The sequence below is a fragment of the Convolutriloba macropyga genome, chromosome 1 (genome assembly GCF_964194025.1).
Source record: "Convolutriloba macropyga chromosome 1, txConMacr16.3, whole genome shotgun sequence".
In the NCBI taxonomy this organism is placed as follows: domain Eukaryota; kingdom Metazoa; phylum Xenacoelomorpha; order Acoela; family Convolutidae; genus Convolutriloba; species Convolutriloba macropyga.
In genome coordinates, this window is record NC_134468.1 from 16,465,786 (window position 1) to 16,483,588 (window position 17,803).

At 35.1% G+C, this 17,803-nt stretch overlaps 2 protein-coding genes across 2 annotated transcripts in view; both read left to right on the forward strand.

The window, feature by feature from the left end:
• The window catches only part of LOC142345987 (uncharacterized), an 87,332-nt gene that overhangs the window by 10,700 nt on the left and 58,829 nt on the right, over nt 1-17,803 (forward strand). The window contains exon 6 of the mRNA XM_075398460.1: nt 14,176-14,355. Within this exon, the coding sequence (XP_075254575.1) occupies nt 14,176-14,355 (180 nt within the window). The remainder of the gene's footprint in view (nt 1-14,175; nt 14,356-17,803) is intronic.
• On the forward strand, nt 1,036-9,949 carry LOC142345977 (alpha/beta hydrolase domain-containing protein 17C-like). Its single transcript, XM_075398453.1, has 4 exons — nt 1,036-1,553; nt 1,820-2,022; nt 8,359-8,496; nt 9,376-9,949. Exons 1-4 carry the CDS (start codon nt 1,528-1,530, stop codon nt 9,804-9,806), a joined length of 798 nt encoding a protein of 265 aa, XP_075254568.1. The 5' UTR covers nt 1,036-1,527; the 3' UTR covers nt 9,807-9,949.

Genomic DNA, 17,803 nt, shown 5'->3' on the forward strand with positions numbered 1-17,803 from the left:
TTGGGGCGTGCATGTTTTAAATTTATTTGGGTCTTTCCCATTATAGCGCGACCAGCTTAGTGGTCAGTAAATTATAGCCCCCCATACTGGGGGGGGCTATTATGGGAAAGCCCTTTATTGTTTAAGTAGAATAAGGATTTTTCACTAGTGGTTTTTTCACATGCTGCGTTTTGACATTGATTTTTACTCTTCTTTCGTTTTATTTTTTTTCTAAATGGTTTTCCCAATCCGTTCATAGTCCATTCTAGATCTTTTTTAAAAATCTATTTTGGGATCTTTTCCGTTTGTGCCCCCCATCTTAGTGGTTGCATATTATTAGCACCGCCAGAAGCACATGCCATGTTTTTACATAATGATTTACTGTGTAATGACACGTGCTCTGTAACTGGGGGGAGCATAACGTACTGGGGAACACAAACGGAAATGATCCAGTTTTTCCTTTTTTTTTCACTGAAAATTTTTTGTGTCAGGATTTGTCCTATTGTTTTAAAGCTTCTGTACGCTTTGTTCACGGTTTTCGTTTTTACAACTAATTTTTCGGATCTTTTTCTCTGCATCGTTTGTGCCCACCCAGTAGTTATGCACCCCCCTCCCCCAGTTAGAGAGCACATGTCATTACGTCATTACATAGTAAATCGGGATCTTTTCCGTTTGTGCCCCCCCCCCCAGTACTTTATGCAGCGCCAAGTTACAAAGCACGTGTCAGTACATGGTAAATCATTATGTAAAAAGAAAGCACGTGCGTCTGGGGTGCAAATAATATGCACCCACTAAGCTGGGGTTGGGAACAAACGGAAAAGATCCGGGATCTATTCTGTTCCCCCCCCCCCCCCCCCCCCCAGCTTAGTGAGCACAAATTTTTTATGACCCCCAGGCGCACGTGCTTTTTTCTTACATAGTAACGTGCTATATAACAACATAAAATTTGTAACTGGGGGTCATAAAAAACACTGGGGGGCCGAAACAGAATAGGTCCAAGATCCGTAAATCGTTATGTAAAAATAAGGCACGTGCGTGTTGGGGTGCAAATTATATGCACTAATCTGGGGGGATCCAGATCTCATGTTTGAACGAACAGAAAAGAGCCGCGTAGGTACATGACATTTATTTCGCCACGTGGTAGCAAAATAGACTGCACTTGAATTTCGCACGTGAGGATTTTTTCGAATTATTTGAATATGAATCTATTATAAATAGCTTTATATGGCATTGAAATTGATCAAATGGCACAGCAAACTGAGCAAAAGAGAAGTTGTCTTCAATCATGGTGCTGTCGAATATGGTGCCCCAGACCCTGCCTAGATCGCTGTGCATTCAGACCGCCGTACCCTAGCACGTACGAATTCAAGAAAAATTCCGAGACAAACGAGTTCGAGTTGCAGATTACAACATCTGCACGATTTGGACTGGGAATTGGGAAATTTTTGAACTTGGATTTGTTTTACGTCACCTCTCGTAGAAACAACTCGATAGCTTGTTTGTATGTGAATTTTGTGAGAAAACCAAAGTTTGTCTTTCTTTACTCGCATGGCAACGCCGAGGATGTCGGAGAAAGGAATACTTTGAAATACGGGTCTTTCTGATAGTACCCCCCTTGAAATTATTTGCCACACCCATCATATGTTTACGGTATGGGGGCCGGGGTTATAGCGGAGAGGAGACCTCGGGTGTCACATATAGGGTCATCGGGATAACGGTCGTATGGGGCTAAATCCGTTAGAAAATTAAGCCCCAGCCGCCACTCATAATTGTAGCACAGTAGACGGTATATATTTGCGGGGAGGAGCCATAAAAACGAGTGTGAAAATCCTTTCTCCATAGCTTGCCACGTGGCATTTGCACTTTCGACGTTACTTGACTGCAACGTATTGACGTACGACTACTCTGGTTACGGAATAAGCACAGGCAGACCATCAGAGACAAACGTGTATGCAGATATCGAGGCAGTGTACGAAATGCTTCTGAAGAAGTACCAATTGAAGCCAGATCAAATTATCCTGATTGGGCAGAGCTTAGGAACAGGCAAAACTATTTGCATTTTACATTAATGCTAAATATTCTGTACTAAAAATCTATTCTACTAAAAATTGATGAAATTGAGATCGACCTAGTCTGCGCTTCGCATACCGTTTGGGCTATCAATCCTGAAATGGTTGTAAATTGAGCACTGTAACAGCAGAAGTAATAGTTTTTGCTTGACCGTTTTCGCTTGACCGTTTTGATAATTTGGTCGCTTGACCGTTTTGATAATTTTCGCTTGACCGTTTTGATAATTTGGTCTAGAACATTTTTTCGCTCGTTTGAGCAATTTGACTTTTGGCCCTGAGAAACGAACTAAACTGGTAAAGACCAAGGCCATTAAGGTTCGTGTACGTAAATTTGTCTCTTTGAGCCTTTTTAGGCTCAAGTGTGCGGATCACAAAAGCTGCCGAGGAACTAGAACATTGTTTGTGGGGAAATTTGCATTTTGGTAGATTTGGACAATACTACAACATGGAAAGATGAATTTGGTTCAAATATTTTTTTATGTTTCTTCAGATACAGTAGAAAAAATTTTCGAAATATTTGACAAATTTTTGAAATGGTCTTTCGCATAATCATAACTTTACTATGGAGGTAAAAGATTAACAAGGCGGCTCGTTAATGTGCGTTCGCACATGATGTTCCGACCCGAGCTCATCTACATTTTTGACTTAAATGTCAGCAAGTCAAGAAATAATCAAAATTAAATGTTTGAGTTAAAAAAATATTTACACACCCAAGCTTATAATTGAATTACATAATGCCGTGCCTCATTAAAGCGCTCACGATCTGCCATTAAAAAGACTATGAGAGAAAAATAAAACAACAAAATCAGCAAAAACAAATTTAACTGCAAAAACTCAATATCTAAGTTGTAATAACGTCAAAATGCAATCAGATGAAACCTTAGCTACACAAACTTACTTTTGCTTAACTACACGGCAGATGTGATTTTTTTCCAATGGGACCAAATAAAAAGTCGACAAAAAGAAATAATGAGGCAAAATCAAAAATCAGTCATTATTTTTAAAAACGTTCCATAACTTCGTACGTCTCAAAAACCCTTAGCCTTTGACAAAATAATTCGTGATAACGTATCAAAGTCAGTGCGAAATCGATAGGATTTGTATTTCTTTTGACTAAGCCATACAAACGAACTAAAGTTGTAGAAAAACTAACAAAAAAAAGACAAACAAATTGCGAAAACACAAATCTTTGAACCCATTAAAATCATTGGCTTTATTGAAATATTGTTTCTCCTAATTCAATTATTATCTATACTAATTTAGCTAAAACTATACTGATTGATTAAATTAGTTTACTCGGTCTTTATTTGAGAATCATTCGGATCGGCTACTACGCGAATATGCTAAAAAACATCATTCTAGAAAACAACAACAAAAACTGTAAAATGTAAAAATTTTATTGAGAACGAATAAATCGTAAATTTTAGAGCTGTTTTCTTTAAACTGACCGCATTGCGTAGCATTATTTAGTCAATCTTCAATTAGAAGCCTATGAGACCTCTCTGCGTTTTACGACTACAGAAAGAATAAAAAAGTCAAAAACAGCAAAGTAAAAAAAGAGAGAAAATTGACGAAGCCATTAAAAAGTAAACTTTTAATGTAAAAACTTTCTATCTTCAATTATTTGCTAACAACAATGGGATGCTTCAGAATATCAACAAATATGAACAAGTTTATGAAAACCATGCAATTTTTATGAAAGACACGTAATTTCAACGCCATTAAATTCAATAGATTTCAAAGGAAATCAATAAATAAGCTAAGTTATGCCGCGATTGGAATACTATGATTTTTGTCATCCCTAGGTCAATAACAAGATATCATAATAAGTCTTATGGTTATGAAAACTACAACAAATACAGGCAAAAACCAAAAACTCAAGTCATTTAAACCAGAAGCCTTTCTCTAAAAAATTATCTATGATCCTTTGAACGTTTTTTCTAAGCAATTGAGAATTATCAGTGTTATAATAATCTTTTAAGATTTCAAAGGGAACCAAACTAATAAGAAAGTATCAAAAATTAAAAAAAACGAAAACTGGTGGCATTTAAGTCATAAAACCAATAATTAGTAGTCAAAATTGGTATCCAGATTTTTTGTTTGCAGTAGAAGAGATGGAGGTCCTATTTTTACTGAAAATGACATAAATTTAAAACAACAGGTTTAACGTCAATGGAGTTAATGTTCAAAGAAAATTCAAAAAACTTTTTTTAATGTCTTAATAGCTAAAAGCTGTCCCTCAAAGCACTAGATAGGTTCAGATATGCGGATTAGGGAGCCTCTTGCAATTTTTGTCAACAATTTTATGCTATAGGATTTCAAAAATTTAATAAAATCTTAGCAAAAAACTCAAAGTTTCCTTAAAAATTACGAAAAGTCCGAGAAGCCAAAAGAAAACAAGTGTGATTACTCGAAAACGAATATTTTGTTCATTGGGCTTCATTTGACGGTAAGTGACGTTCGTCAAGAATCTCGTTATGGAAATTGACTAGTCTATAAGTGACTTTAAAAAACAAAAAAATAAATCAAAAATATTCTTAAAAAAACAGCTCTCAACGAGATTTCGAGTTTTATGTTTTATAGTAAATTTAACCATGAGACTCAAACTAGCAATTTGGTCGCCTTTCCTCTTTTAGGAATGAAAAAATGTTCAATTTAGTAGCGTGAAATGAAATCTTGAATTGATATTTCCGCAGAAAAAAATCTTAATTTGAACGAAAATTTAGCTAAAAAGTGAACAAAGTTGTCCAAATGTCGGGTGTTCACACAAAACTTTAAACCACGATAAATCCTCGGAAAAAGCGAATTTCAAAAAAATCTTTTTAATTCCTAACTCTACGCTGGACGAGCTTTTTAATAATACCACTCACATTTCTCGACGATGAATATATCGATCGTCCAAAATTGACTGAACAAAAAAAACCGTTTGAGTATATAGTTCCTCCCCCCACAAGTGAGGTCGGAACAATAAGTGAAGCTTCATAGTTGCTGCCGCGAGTCACAACGTCTCGCTTGAATTACGCTACCGTCACAATTTATTATTCAGTTTTTATTTCAAGCTAAGGAAATCTAGTTTTAGTCGAGACTCAGCTGAGTTTAACTTAAGAAATCCTTCTGATCCAACCGACTTTTTCTCGGAATGGAAACATACATCAACGATAGAGCGCAATTATAAATGTCCAGTCCTGGAACATAATATTTGCGCTGGATCACATATTCAGCTCTAGTGGATAGATATTAGAGGAAATTTGGATCTATTCTGTTTTGCCCCCAGCTTAGTTGGCATATAACTTTTAAGTTCCCCAGGCGCACGTGCTGTTTTTAACATAGCAATGTGCTATACGACAACGCATAAAGTGTGTTTGAGTAGCATAAAAGACACTGGGGGTAGAGGATGAAAAAGAATAGATCAGGAATTTTATTAATAGCCGAGAAGCAATAGCTCAGGCTACTATTGGCCTTCTCTTGTTTTTTTTATTTCGTTGTCAAGATTTTTGTTACGACCATATGACGTCACAATCACTTCAAATCTGCTTTTTGTTCATTTGTTCATGCAATTTCAACTGAATTGCGTGTGTGAAGTCATTTTTCACTCTCAGTGGAGCGAGTTGTTTGTTCATTTTTGTGAAGAAGTTTTTAGTCTCACGTGACTTACCTCACTCTTAAAAATGAGTTCCTCTCTCTGAAATTGACTTATTTACTATAACTCAGAGAGATAAGGTCAAATGAGTGTGTTTCACTCTAAATGAAGGATATTTGAGGGCATATATTAGAAGTAGAAATGAGTTCAATATATTCTGAATCAAAATATAGCATAGAAAGGTTTGAAACGTTTTTTTGTCGGTTTCTTTTATCTTTTTGAGACTGAAGGTCTACGAAGTTATTGTGGCTATTTTCTGGCCATCTGCCAGCAATGTTTTGAAAACATGCTATCAAAACCATTTCTTCCTGAGGGCAACGTCCTAGTCATAGTTAAATGTTTTTATTAGCCGCTGTCAGCCTCTCAGCGGCTATTATTTAGGCGCTCTCCTTTTTGAATTCAAATAATTTGAATTGTAATGGGGCGTTGTCTTTTTCGACTCGAAGATAGTAGGAAAAAATGTTCGTTAAGCGAGCGAGTTGTTTTGATCACGTGCTGCATTTTCAAAGCAGTTCTGTATAGTTTAAACTCCAATTTGTTCGGTCAACGATTTTCGTTTTCTTTACGCAAACTAGAAATAATATATTTTTGAAGCTTTTTTGACCATGTGAATCAAAACATGATGTTTCAGATTCAATATTGAGCTAGTTTTACCATTTTGCCATGTAAGCTTTCTTTGTAGCAGGTTTGGTATTCTTCTTCGACTATTCCTAGCATGTGGGGAGTTCCATGGTTGAAATTAGCTGTTTTAGTGGGTTGGTTTGGCTGGTGATATATTTCTTTGTGATTTTGCGTTGTTTTTTTTAACAATAATTGAGTAAATGTGAACAATTTGTGAACAATTTAGGTCTGTTTTAAAAAATATTTTTTGAATGTTTTGCTCATTTTAAGGTTATCGCTATTATTTTATTGTTCAGTCTTTAATTAAGAGCTATTTGTAGGTTTTTCGCCTAATGGTGCCATCGTGAGTCGGTGTAGGCACTCTCACTGAAATATATAATGCAAATTGCTATTTTTTTGGCATCTTTTTTCTCGCTCTTTAAATTTTTTGTGTTTTAGTAAGTTTTTTGCAAGCGTTGGGTGATAAAGTGAATGAACAGTAGCTGTGACAAACTTATTTGCAAATAATTGTTGGGAAATATCATTTAAGCATTTTGTAGATACATTTTTCAAATGTCTCACCAAAATATTTTTTCCACAGTGTCCTTCATTTCTTTTTCCTTTCCTTGGCTTTCTCTATATGATCTGTTTTATTGACTGTCAATTGCAGTCGTTTTTTGAATGAGAACTAACTGTGTCGAATGCTTTTTGCTAGTAGTTGTTTGGAGCAAATATTCGTACTGAAATTTTCATCAGATCCTTTATCAGTTATTGTTGTCAGTTAATGTTATATTGCTAATTTGCCTATTATTATTTCAACTTGATCCGTATAATCAATTAGCAGGCACATTATGCTAGCTGGAGTAGTCAATATTGCTACTCCGAGTCGTTTGCGGAAGTCTTCCGGCCATTTTTTTAAAGATCTGTTCACACATCTTCATGATATTTGGAGTTGTGATTTTGGTCATGCCGAAACAGGCTGTAGAGCGAGTAGTTTTGCGGTTCGAAATGTTTCACTCGATTTTAAGAGTAGAGTAAGAAAATCCGAACAATAATTAGCTTTCTCGCTAGTTTTTTTTTTGTTCACAAGGCATTTTGACGTTAATTTTTACTGTTTTTTTTTTCAATTTTTTGAACTGACCTTTTTTCTAACTGGTTTTCCTCCCAATTCTTAGACCGTTCAAAGTTTTTTGTCTAGTCAATGAAAATTCTTTGAGTTGTACGTCAGGACTTTCGCTTTACCTTTTGATTACGATTTTCGTTTTTACATAAGTCACGATTTTCACACTTCCTGAGTTCTGACTTACCTCACTCACTGTTCCAACTGAATGGATTTGAAATTCTTTTACCCTTTGAATTACGCAATTTGGTGAATACAGTCCAAGTGAAAAGAGCAAATCAAAAGAAGGGGGATAAACCGATTAATCCCTGTGATTTAAGTCATAGTACATGGCTAGCTGACATTATTATTAAGCTAAATAGCCTTAAATTCAGAAGCTGAATTAAGTCTAGTTTAAGTATCTAACTGAAACTGGACACCGAATAAGAACACATTATTTTTGAACCTTAGGAAAAAAGTCTGACAATTTTTATATCCTTTTTTCTGTTTCAATCCCGATGTGCGTCAACGGCGGCTATTCCGGCAATCTGGTGGCTATTTTCCAGCGATCTGCTCACTATGTTTGATTTTTTGTTTGTTTATTATTTCAGTGCTTCAAATTTTGGCCGGTTGCTTCGGAAACGGCAAAATTACAAAACTGTCTTTGCAATTTTCCGCGTTTGCTTAGCTTTTTTTTCATAGCACAAAGAATATACATAAGTACATATTTTTTTCCATCCATAACCAAGTATTTGTTGTGATAACAAACCACAGATTTCACGCCTTTTTAACCATTCAGATGAGTTTTTAATGATTGTTTTTCTCATTAGAGTCAATTGCTGCTATTTAAGATTTTAAAATGCGAGGCATGGGTTGAAATCACTGAAATTCACTGAAATTTTTCCAGGGAAACAGTTGAAGCTTCTCTATGGTTTTGCGATCATTTGTTTTGCTTGTTTTGTTAAGTGCAGCTCCTACAGTTCACTTAGCAGTTCTACATTCTGAAGTTAAAGGAGTTATTCTTATCAGCGCTATCATGTCCTTAGGAAAGGTTGTCTGTCCCAAGAGAAAATGTTTCTGCTGCGATTTCTTCAAAAGCGTTTCTAGAGCCAAAGGAATGGACAGCAAAACCATTGTTAATAATTATAGAGCACCATGATCTTGTCAACCTGATAACTATAACAAGCGTACCGGTACCAAATTTTTGAGTAAATTTACTCACTTTTGTATCCAGATTTCACTTTTTCTATCTTAAATACATTGTACATACTTACTTGCAAACTTTGCGGATGAAAAGGCCGTGCCCTATATGGCAATTTCAGTCACTGGAAGTTCAAAAGTGGAATCTACTTTCCGCCGCTAACTACTTTTTGCGGAAGCGCATTCCACAAAATTGCTTAAATAGATTTCACTAATTTGCAGTATAATCCCTCTTTGTAGTAATCAATGTTGATAATAAGTGTCAGTCTTATCTGCCGGTACACTTCGCTGCACTTCGGTAGCGCTTCACTTCAAAAAGGATTTAAATTTTGTGAAATGCCGAACGTAACTACTAATCGCATATTTTGGAAGTATTTTCCATTTTAGGCCTAGTAATTGCCGTGTTGAAACTGCTTTCAGCGCGAAATTTCAGCGCTTTCCACGTTGGGCGTCAAAAGGAGAGGAAGTGCCATGATATTCGTTGTAACTATTTGTTTTTTGGTACCGGTAGAGGCTCGTAATGACATCTGTTTAATAGAATGTGATTTTTTACCAATTTACAATGTGCATTGAATATCAATGACAAAAGTTGCTTAAAAGTCACCCGTCCCAATAGTAAAATTAAAAAGTTCATAATGAGAATTGTTTTCGCATAGATAATGGGAGGCTTATTGTACTATCTATTCTCCTGCCTCAAGTATTTTTTTAAAAAAAATTCAATAAACCATTCTGCCATAATTTTATAGCTATCTTCGATGATTTAAAAAAATCTGACGTCCATTCTTTTTCCAAAGATGTTGAAACAAAGACCCTGTTAATACATGGGAAAGAGGATCAACTAGTAGGAATCGGACACTCTATTGAGCTGTTCAGGCTACTGAAAAATACCACGGAACCAGCATGGGTAGAGGGTGCCGACCATAACAACATCTACGAGTTCTCCGAAGTCTGGCTCAGAATTATGAAGTTTACATACGAACTATTCCCGGATCTGTATAAAAAATCGCCAGAGTTCGAGAGCCACAAGATGGCATTGCTGCGAAATAAAGAAGCCAAGGCGACTAAAAAGCAATCTGCAGCTCCCACTGGAAAGAGTAAAAAGGGCAAAACGAAATCGTCGTTGAAAAACATGCACCCAAGCGCATCTGCTATGTACAGTGATAACTATGTTTCCAGTATAGCACGCAGCAGTAACTTGCCAAGCACTTCTGTTGTTTGATAACATTTAGAAAAGTCTTTAAATTTCAGAAAACGTGACGATAACTAAAAAATAGTTTAAATCAGTAAATCTTGAATATTTAATATGGCACTATATGTTATCACCAATTCCACATATTGAAATATTAATTCTTGAAGAGGAAAGCTCTTTCTTGCAGAGGAATCTTGTAGAGGAAATCAAATGAGCTGAAAATGAAGAAAGCTGTTGCCTCTTTCTCAGTTTTTGGACAAAAATTTTCCATCATTGTAAACTTTTGTATAATTTCTCTGGCTGAACTCTGAAAACTAAGCTCTCTTAATAGTTTTTGGTTATCATAACAGTTACTATTGTCCGTCATCAAAATTAACGTTAGTTAAATTCTTCAGACATCAGGGGCATAGTATAAATTTCGGCTCTTCTGTTTTCAATATCCTGCTTGGATTGGCTCATTATTAATAGCCGCCCTCATCTTCTCAGCCGGCTATTATAGCGCTCCTAATTTTTTTTTACAATTCAAAGAATTTGAATTGTATTGGGGCGTCATTTTTTGAGATCTGTTCACACAATTTCATGATTTTTGAAGCCAAATTGGAGTAGTGATTTTGGTCACGCCGAAACAAGAGATTGAGCGAAAAAGCGAGTGGTTTTGCGGCTTGAAATTTTTTTGCACTAAATTTAAAGTAGAGTGAGAAAACGGTGTTTGAACAAAAATTCGGTTTCTCGCTTGTTGTTTTTTGTTCACATGCGGCAATTTCACTCTAATTTTTACTGTTTTTTTGAATTTTTGGATAGGATTTATAAATGGTTTTCCCAATCTATTCATAGTTCATTCTAGGCCTAGGTTTTTGCGTGAACCAAGTTTTTCTTTTGTGCTAGTGGTTTTTTGTTCTCATGCGGCAATTTCACTTTGATTTTTACTGTTTTTTCCTTTTTTGGGATCGGATTTTTTTCTAAATGGTTTTCCCAATCCATTCATAGTCTGTTCTAGGTTTAGTTATCTGTTTAATCAATAAAAAATCTTTGAATTGTACGTCAGGACTTGTCCTGCTATGTTTTTTACTTCGTCGAACAAAAAAATGTTTCGCTTTACCTCATTTTGCCGTTTTTTCAACATTTTGCGTGAAATCTTTTTGACTTCTCTAGGCTAGTTTCTCTTTTCTCTCATTCTGATAAAATTGATTTTGAATATCAGTTGCTCAGCAAAGCAATTCAAAATGAACAGATTCAGTATTAAAAATTGAAGTCAGAAATAGAAACGGGATAAACCCATAAAGCCCAATTTTAGATGCCCGCTATTTGAACGTCGTTCCTATAAGTCTTAGTTACCATCTCTAATGCTTATTGGTGTTGATAGTAGCCCCTGTAGCCTCTCTCTAAGAAATAGAAGTATGTTCAACTACGAAATGCCATCAAAATAAATCGGACTTAAAAAATGTTTTTGTACAAAATTTTTTTTTTCAATATTTTCTATTCTTTCAATCCCAATCATGCTTATTGGAATCAACGGCGGCTATTTTCCGGCAATCTGTCGGGTAATGTTTCAGAAATTCGCTCTGAACCTTTGGCAAGATTTGAAGCTCTGAACCTTAGGCAAGCCTTACAAAAATTGTTTTAGTGAGGACTCTTTAATATCAGTGCTCAAGAAAGACTTCATTGGCTTCAAAATTAAATCTCCGAGTATCAGGTGGCCTAAATTCTAATCGTTTTATTCCACTAAGACCGAACTCGTTGCTACACACTGAGCGTTGTTTAAGAGGAAATTGTGTGGAATAAGTTAGCATTGTTTTAAGGCACTATTTGAAAATATTGATAATGTAACTAACAAGCACAATCGTTGACGTTTTAATGATTTGCTGATTGGAGATTTTATGTCTCAAGTGATTGAAAGCAAAGCTTAAAGCAGTTATTTTGGCCCTGTTAATTTTATGCTGTTTCGTTTGACAGATTCAACTTCTTTTTGATAGGACTTTTTGGGATTTAGGAACTTGAAATGTATGGTGCCAACTAATTGATACGGAAGGTGTAGCAAGCCAAACTTAAATGAACAGCTTGCCAAAACTAGTTATGCTACTCGTTTTCAAGTCTATTTTTTTATCAATAGTTGAACAGCGAGAGATATTAAATTTTGAATTTAAAGTTGATTCTATGAATTCTTTGCCTTCATCAATTTTCAATGCGACTGCTTGATTTTACTTGATTAGTTTCCACCCGTTTTAAGTTTAAGGATAAAATTTGAAGTAAAAATTATTTTAAAAACGAATCTGTTGGCATTTTTTTCGATTTTTATTTTCAAGGAAACCCGGATAAATTTTTCCACATGCGAAAAATACAAAAATGAACTGGTGGAGTTGTTTATTCTATCTGTAATATCTATAATGAAACAAATGTTAATAACGTTTTGGTAAAGAAAATAAATTTCTAATAGCTACGCTATTCTACATTTAAAGTTGTTGACTGATCGTAGCTATAGGGTGGTATTCTTGGTTCTTTACCATCCAAGGGAGTTGAGTTGTATGGGAGGCTGTCTTTTTAACGACTTAAAGATTAAACAGAAATTGCAAATTGAATAATAGTTCAATTTGCAATTTCGGTTTCATCAAGTTTTGAAAAATTCAAGTTGCCAAGAGAAGAGTATGAACCGACTAACGGTTTCGGACCCGCGACCTTGGTTGAAAGCCTACACGGGCTTTATTCTGTATTCGCTCATAGTCGGTTTTTTAAGCAACAGACATAATATCTGAATGTGCGCAATTCAAATCACTGAGAAAAGCGTGAAAAGGTCACTCGAGAAGTGAAATCGAAAGATGTTCTATTATTCTAACATATTGGAAACTGGAGATCATGTTTCCACGGGTTTGAAACTAGCAGAGAGAGACTCAACTACCAGCACAATCTTGTCCCTATTAGTTTCAGGATTAAAACTCCCGTTTTTTCCGCGCTTGATAAAATCTCATTTTACTGAGATGATCTTTGACTTATTACATTTTGTGGCTGTATTTTTTTTCTTCTGAACATTCTAAGTAATTAATTGTTGGAACTTAACATAATGCTCAATATCTAATTGTTTGATTCTGCCATCAATGAATTTTAAAATTGTTAGGAAAAAGTTGCTGAATTGTCTGGTATATACTGAAGAGAAATGTTTTATTTCAAAGTAATTGAAACTAAAACTTTATGTTTTAGTTTCAATTACTTTGTCCTCTGTTAGTATTGAGAATCTAGATGAAACAATTGGTAAAACCTGATTAGGAAACCTTATGAGCATCGAGAATTAAAACAAACTTGCGTCTCTTAATGCAAAATTTTTGCTCGATCGTTCAATAGAGCGATGACCGTTCATTTCTAGAAGTTTTAGCGATGACCGTACGTAGCCTATGTAGCGTAGGTGTTAATGTCCACAACCCTCATCTAATGGTCAGCGGTTCAAACCCCTCCCTAGTCAGAAGTTTTTGCAACATAAAAGCTTCGCCATAAGCCAATGCCCCTTCTTAATTGCTTGCCTCGCCAGTCGTTCGAGAGCAGTTCGTCCGACGTTAGTCGGTAGAATGTTTTTTTTGCATAATTACCGATCATTCAACCTCAGGACCTTGCGAAGTTTCTCTGAACACGAAGTGTTCCTATTCAAACGCGGCAGAGTTTTAATTTGAATAAGTAATTCTCAGCTATGAAATGAAAGCAACATTCATTGAACAATAGGAGATAAAATTCCGAAGTTAACAGGAACTTTTTTCTTTAGGTTTTGTTGTTCTAGTTACAAAAACTATATGAAGGATTGTCTGGAAGGTTTCAAATCGTTGTTTTACTGCTTTGGAGAAAACAGTAGACACATTTTGACGTCATTGTTATTGTTTTATTTAAAAATGAGCCACATGTTCTACGCTGATCTAATTGTCCTTGTTAGGGGGTCTAAGGAGGCGCAACTACTCTAAGAATGGATCAGTACTAGATCAGAACCAGCATCTTTTGCTTGCAAGCCTAGCGTATTAACTATTATACCAATTGTTCTTAAACTCTCGAAATCGGCCATTGCATGACCCATTCCCTTGTTCTTTCTCGTTCCTTGAGGCGTCATCTTTCTAGCCAAGTTTACATGAAACAAATCGAGCATCTTGTCAAGCTATGTCAAACTTATCTAATGGTTAACACAATTAACAGGTTATTCTCTCTCTCTCAACGTTCTAACAATGCGTGGCTTGTATATTTAGTTCACAGTGAAATTCATTTCAAGCAGATTTCAAAGTCGTAACAAATATTGTGGCCTTTTGAAGGTTTCTCATCTTCAGTTTCCATTTCCGCAATTTTTAAGTTATCAAAACCTACAAAGCAAACCTACATTATAGATAACTATAAAATTTTATGTTCTAGATTTATCAAGCTATTTTTGTTTCAGAGCTTGAAAAGACTTGTGTTTGGAGAGGTAACTGGTGCCTGGGTCAAATCGTGGCTAAATCACCCTGCCACTATGAGTGGGGCGTTTTCCATTGATCTGTGTCACTTCTCGACATCTGGTATAGTGGCTGCTTTACAAGCCCACTATATTCATCAGCATTTCTTCGCCAATCCGGGGCAGGTAAATACCAATCGATATTTGCGAGAGTGATAACCGAATAGAGCCACTATTGGCCTTCTCTTGTTTTTTTTACTATCCAAAGGATTTGGATTGTATTGGTGCGCTGTTTTTTAAAGATCTGTTCCAACTTTTCGACTTCTATGTCGATGAAAATTCAAACTTGTATTTATTTTAACTTGACCGAAGTAGTAAACAGAGTGGAAAGCGAACAACATTAGGACGTAAAATTATACAAACTGATTTTAAAGTGGAATGAGAAATTGGTGTTTGAACGGATTTTTTCTTTTTGGGAGCCATTTTCGTCCACTTCGGCATTTCGACTTCAATTTTCTCTGTTTCTCTCTGGATTTGTGCACAAGTGATTTTATAAAGTGATACTTCTGTTCTAATAATGCATAGCTGCAGTTTTAAGACTCATCAGCAAGCGAAAAATGGTTTTAGGACTTTAATTGTTTTCTCAATATTTTTCGGACTTTTTTTGTGGATTTTGTGCGTTTTCAAATAAGTTTTTGTTGTCGTTCTATCACCTAGTGTCATTAATGAGAGGTCTCATTGGTTCTCATATGAGTCATAGTTAAATCATACATGCCAACCATCATTTACGGAAGTTATTTTCAAATTCTGGAATTTTTTATAAGCCTTTTGTACATCTTTGATGATTTTCTTGCTGTATATCGTTACTGATTTTCTTGTGCTATAAAAAATCGCGCGGAGACCACTGCTCTGTAGAAGTTAGTTATAACAACCGCAAATCGCTAGCTGAGACTATTATAGACCTTCTCTTGGTTTTTAAAATCCAAAGGATTTGGATTGTATTGGTGCACTGCCTGTTTTTTGAGATATCTGACCCTTTTTCACTTTTGGATGCAAATGAGCAGTCAATTTAGAGTTAATTATATTCAAGTTTTAGTAGTGAAAGAAGAAATAAAGTTGGCAGATAGGAGGAGTGATTTTTTTCCGAACAGTTTTTAAAGTGGAGTGAGAAGTTAGTGTTTTTTTTCACGAGAGGTAATTTGATTTCGTATTTTTTGTTTTTCAACTGAGTGCAATTAAAAAGTAACACATGTGTTCTAATTTTTTATGTTGTCTGCTTCCCTCAATGTACAGCTAATGCTTTTTGCTTCGGAGGAGTGATTTTTTTCCGAACAGTTTTTAAAGTGGAGTGAGAAGTTAGTGTTTTTTTCACGTGAGGTAATTTGATTTCGTATTTTTTGTTTTTCAACTGAGTGCAATTAAAAAGTAACACATGTGTTCTAATTTTTATGTTGTCTGCTTCCCTCAATGTACAGCTAATGCTTTTTGCTTCGGAGGAGTGATTTTTTTCCGAACAGTTTTTAAAGTGGAGTGAGAAGTTAGTGTTTTTTTCATGTGAGGTAATTTGATTTCGTATTTTTTGTTTTTCAACTGAGTGCAATTAAAAAGTAACACATGTGTTCTAATTTTTTATGTTGTCTGCTTCCCTCAATGTACAGCTAATGCTTTTTGCTTCGATGTTTGTGGTCATATTATGTTGGTAATTTTTAGTTTTATCCGTATTTGGTGTTATTTTTTTCGTATTGCTCGATCATGTTAATTACTGGTCTCATGGGTTGCTATTGAAGCATAAATTTTCCTAAGGGATTGTTTCAGTTGATAGTTTATATGACTTTGAGATTTATAGATTTCATGAATGTTCTGAGTTGTTTAAGTTCTGTCGTTTTTTGCTGTGTTAATAGTTGCTCTCATTACGCACAGGTTACATTGGCGTTCTAATTAGGTATTGGAACGTTTGTTTTTTTGTCTCGGGTTGATATCTGCTGGTTGCTATGACTTTGAGTCTATGTGTTTTCATAAATTTTCAGTTACTTTTTGACTTTCGTTTTTATTTGTTTGCTTTTTTCTTGCCTAATCCTTTAGTTTTATTAAAAACCTCTCATCGTTAGCTATTGAGGTTTAACCATGGTAAATTTTTTGGAGTTGAAAGGTTGTAATGAATTCATTTTTTGCTGTTTTTTGATGTGTTACCACGTGTTCTAGTCAATCTAGTCTCAAAAACCGAAATCAGAAATAGATACGGGATAAACCCATAAAGCTCAATTTGAGACGGCCGTTACTCGAACTTTGTTCTTAGTTACCATCTCTAATGCTTATTGGTATTGATACTAGCCCTTTGTCGTCTCTCTACGATACAGGAGTGTTTTAAGCTCCAAAATGACATCAAAATTGTACTCACTTTTAAATTGTTGGTGTACAAGAATCATTTTTTGTCATTAGATTTTTCCCATCTTTCAATCCCCATCTTGGTTGGCGGAATCAACTGTTTTCCAGCAACCTGCCGGGTATGTTTTGTTCTGCTCGTTGTTATTGCTATTGTTAGTCTCAATAATGATGGGACTGATTAGCCCTCTGATTTGGCGTTATCGAATAGTTTAGTCCTTTTCAGTTCTTCCTTGTTTTTTATTGTCTCTGTCACCATTTGGAAGATTTTAGAGATTTTTGGAATCTAGTCTTAATTCTTTTTTTGTCATTTTTTGACCTAACGGAATCAACAAGAGATGCATGATTTTCTGAAGTTGTATGCTATGCTATAAATAGCATAAATTAATTCACTTCGTGGCCTGAGTACTGTAGCGGTTTACATGACTTTGACTCTGCTAGTTTTCAAAAAAAAGGGTTTTGCTTATGTTTTGTTCTTTTTTGTAATGTCTCCTGTTCTCACTAATAATAGTTCTCTTTGGTTTTCTAGTTGTTATTTTGATCAGTTGAGCAGAAAATTTATGTTTGATAGTTTTTAACTTATATATGCTTTTTTAAAAAGTTTTTTTCAAACTTTTCAATCTAATGGAATTATTGAAAGATGTTGTTCGACCTCTAAATTTGTATGGTATGATAATGTTATAGATTTAAGTATGTAGCTTTACAGGTTTCAAATGAAATTTTGTTTGATTTTGCTGTTTGCGTGTTTTGTGCCTTTCAGGATCGTCTGCTTTGTTGGCTGTGAATATTTGACTTTGCGGGAAAAATGTTTATTCTCAGTGCATTAGTTACTTGAATTCTTTGGACTGTTGTTCAGAACTTCTGCTGCTATGCTCTTTATAATCCGAAGAATCTGGATTGTATCTACATTTTTCAAGGTCTGCTAGTTGCATTTTTAAAGACCCCCTGGAAGCTAAAAATGGTTATAGGACTTTGACTTTCATTGTTTTTTAAATAATTTTTGAGTTCTTTGGATTTTGCCCGTTCTCAATGTTCTTGATGTCGTTCTGTCACCTAGTGTCATTAATGACAGTTCTCATTGGCTCTCTGCTTAAATGTTATTTTATCATCTCTTTTCATATCTAATTGTTTGTGACATATCCATGTCAGTAATAATGGATACCTGCGACCCATCATTCACTGCAGTCTATTTTCAAATGACCTGTAATTTCCTATGAGCCTTCAGTACATCGTTAGTGATTTTCTTGCTCTA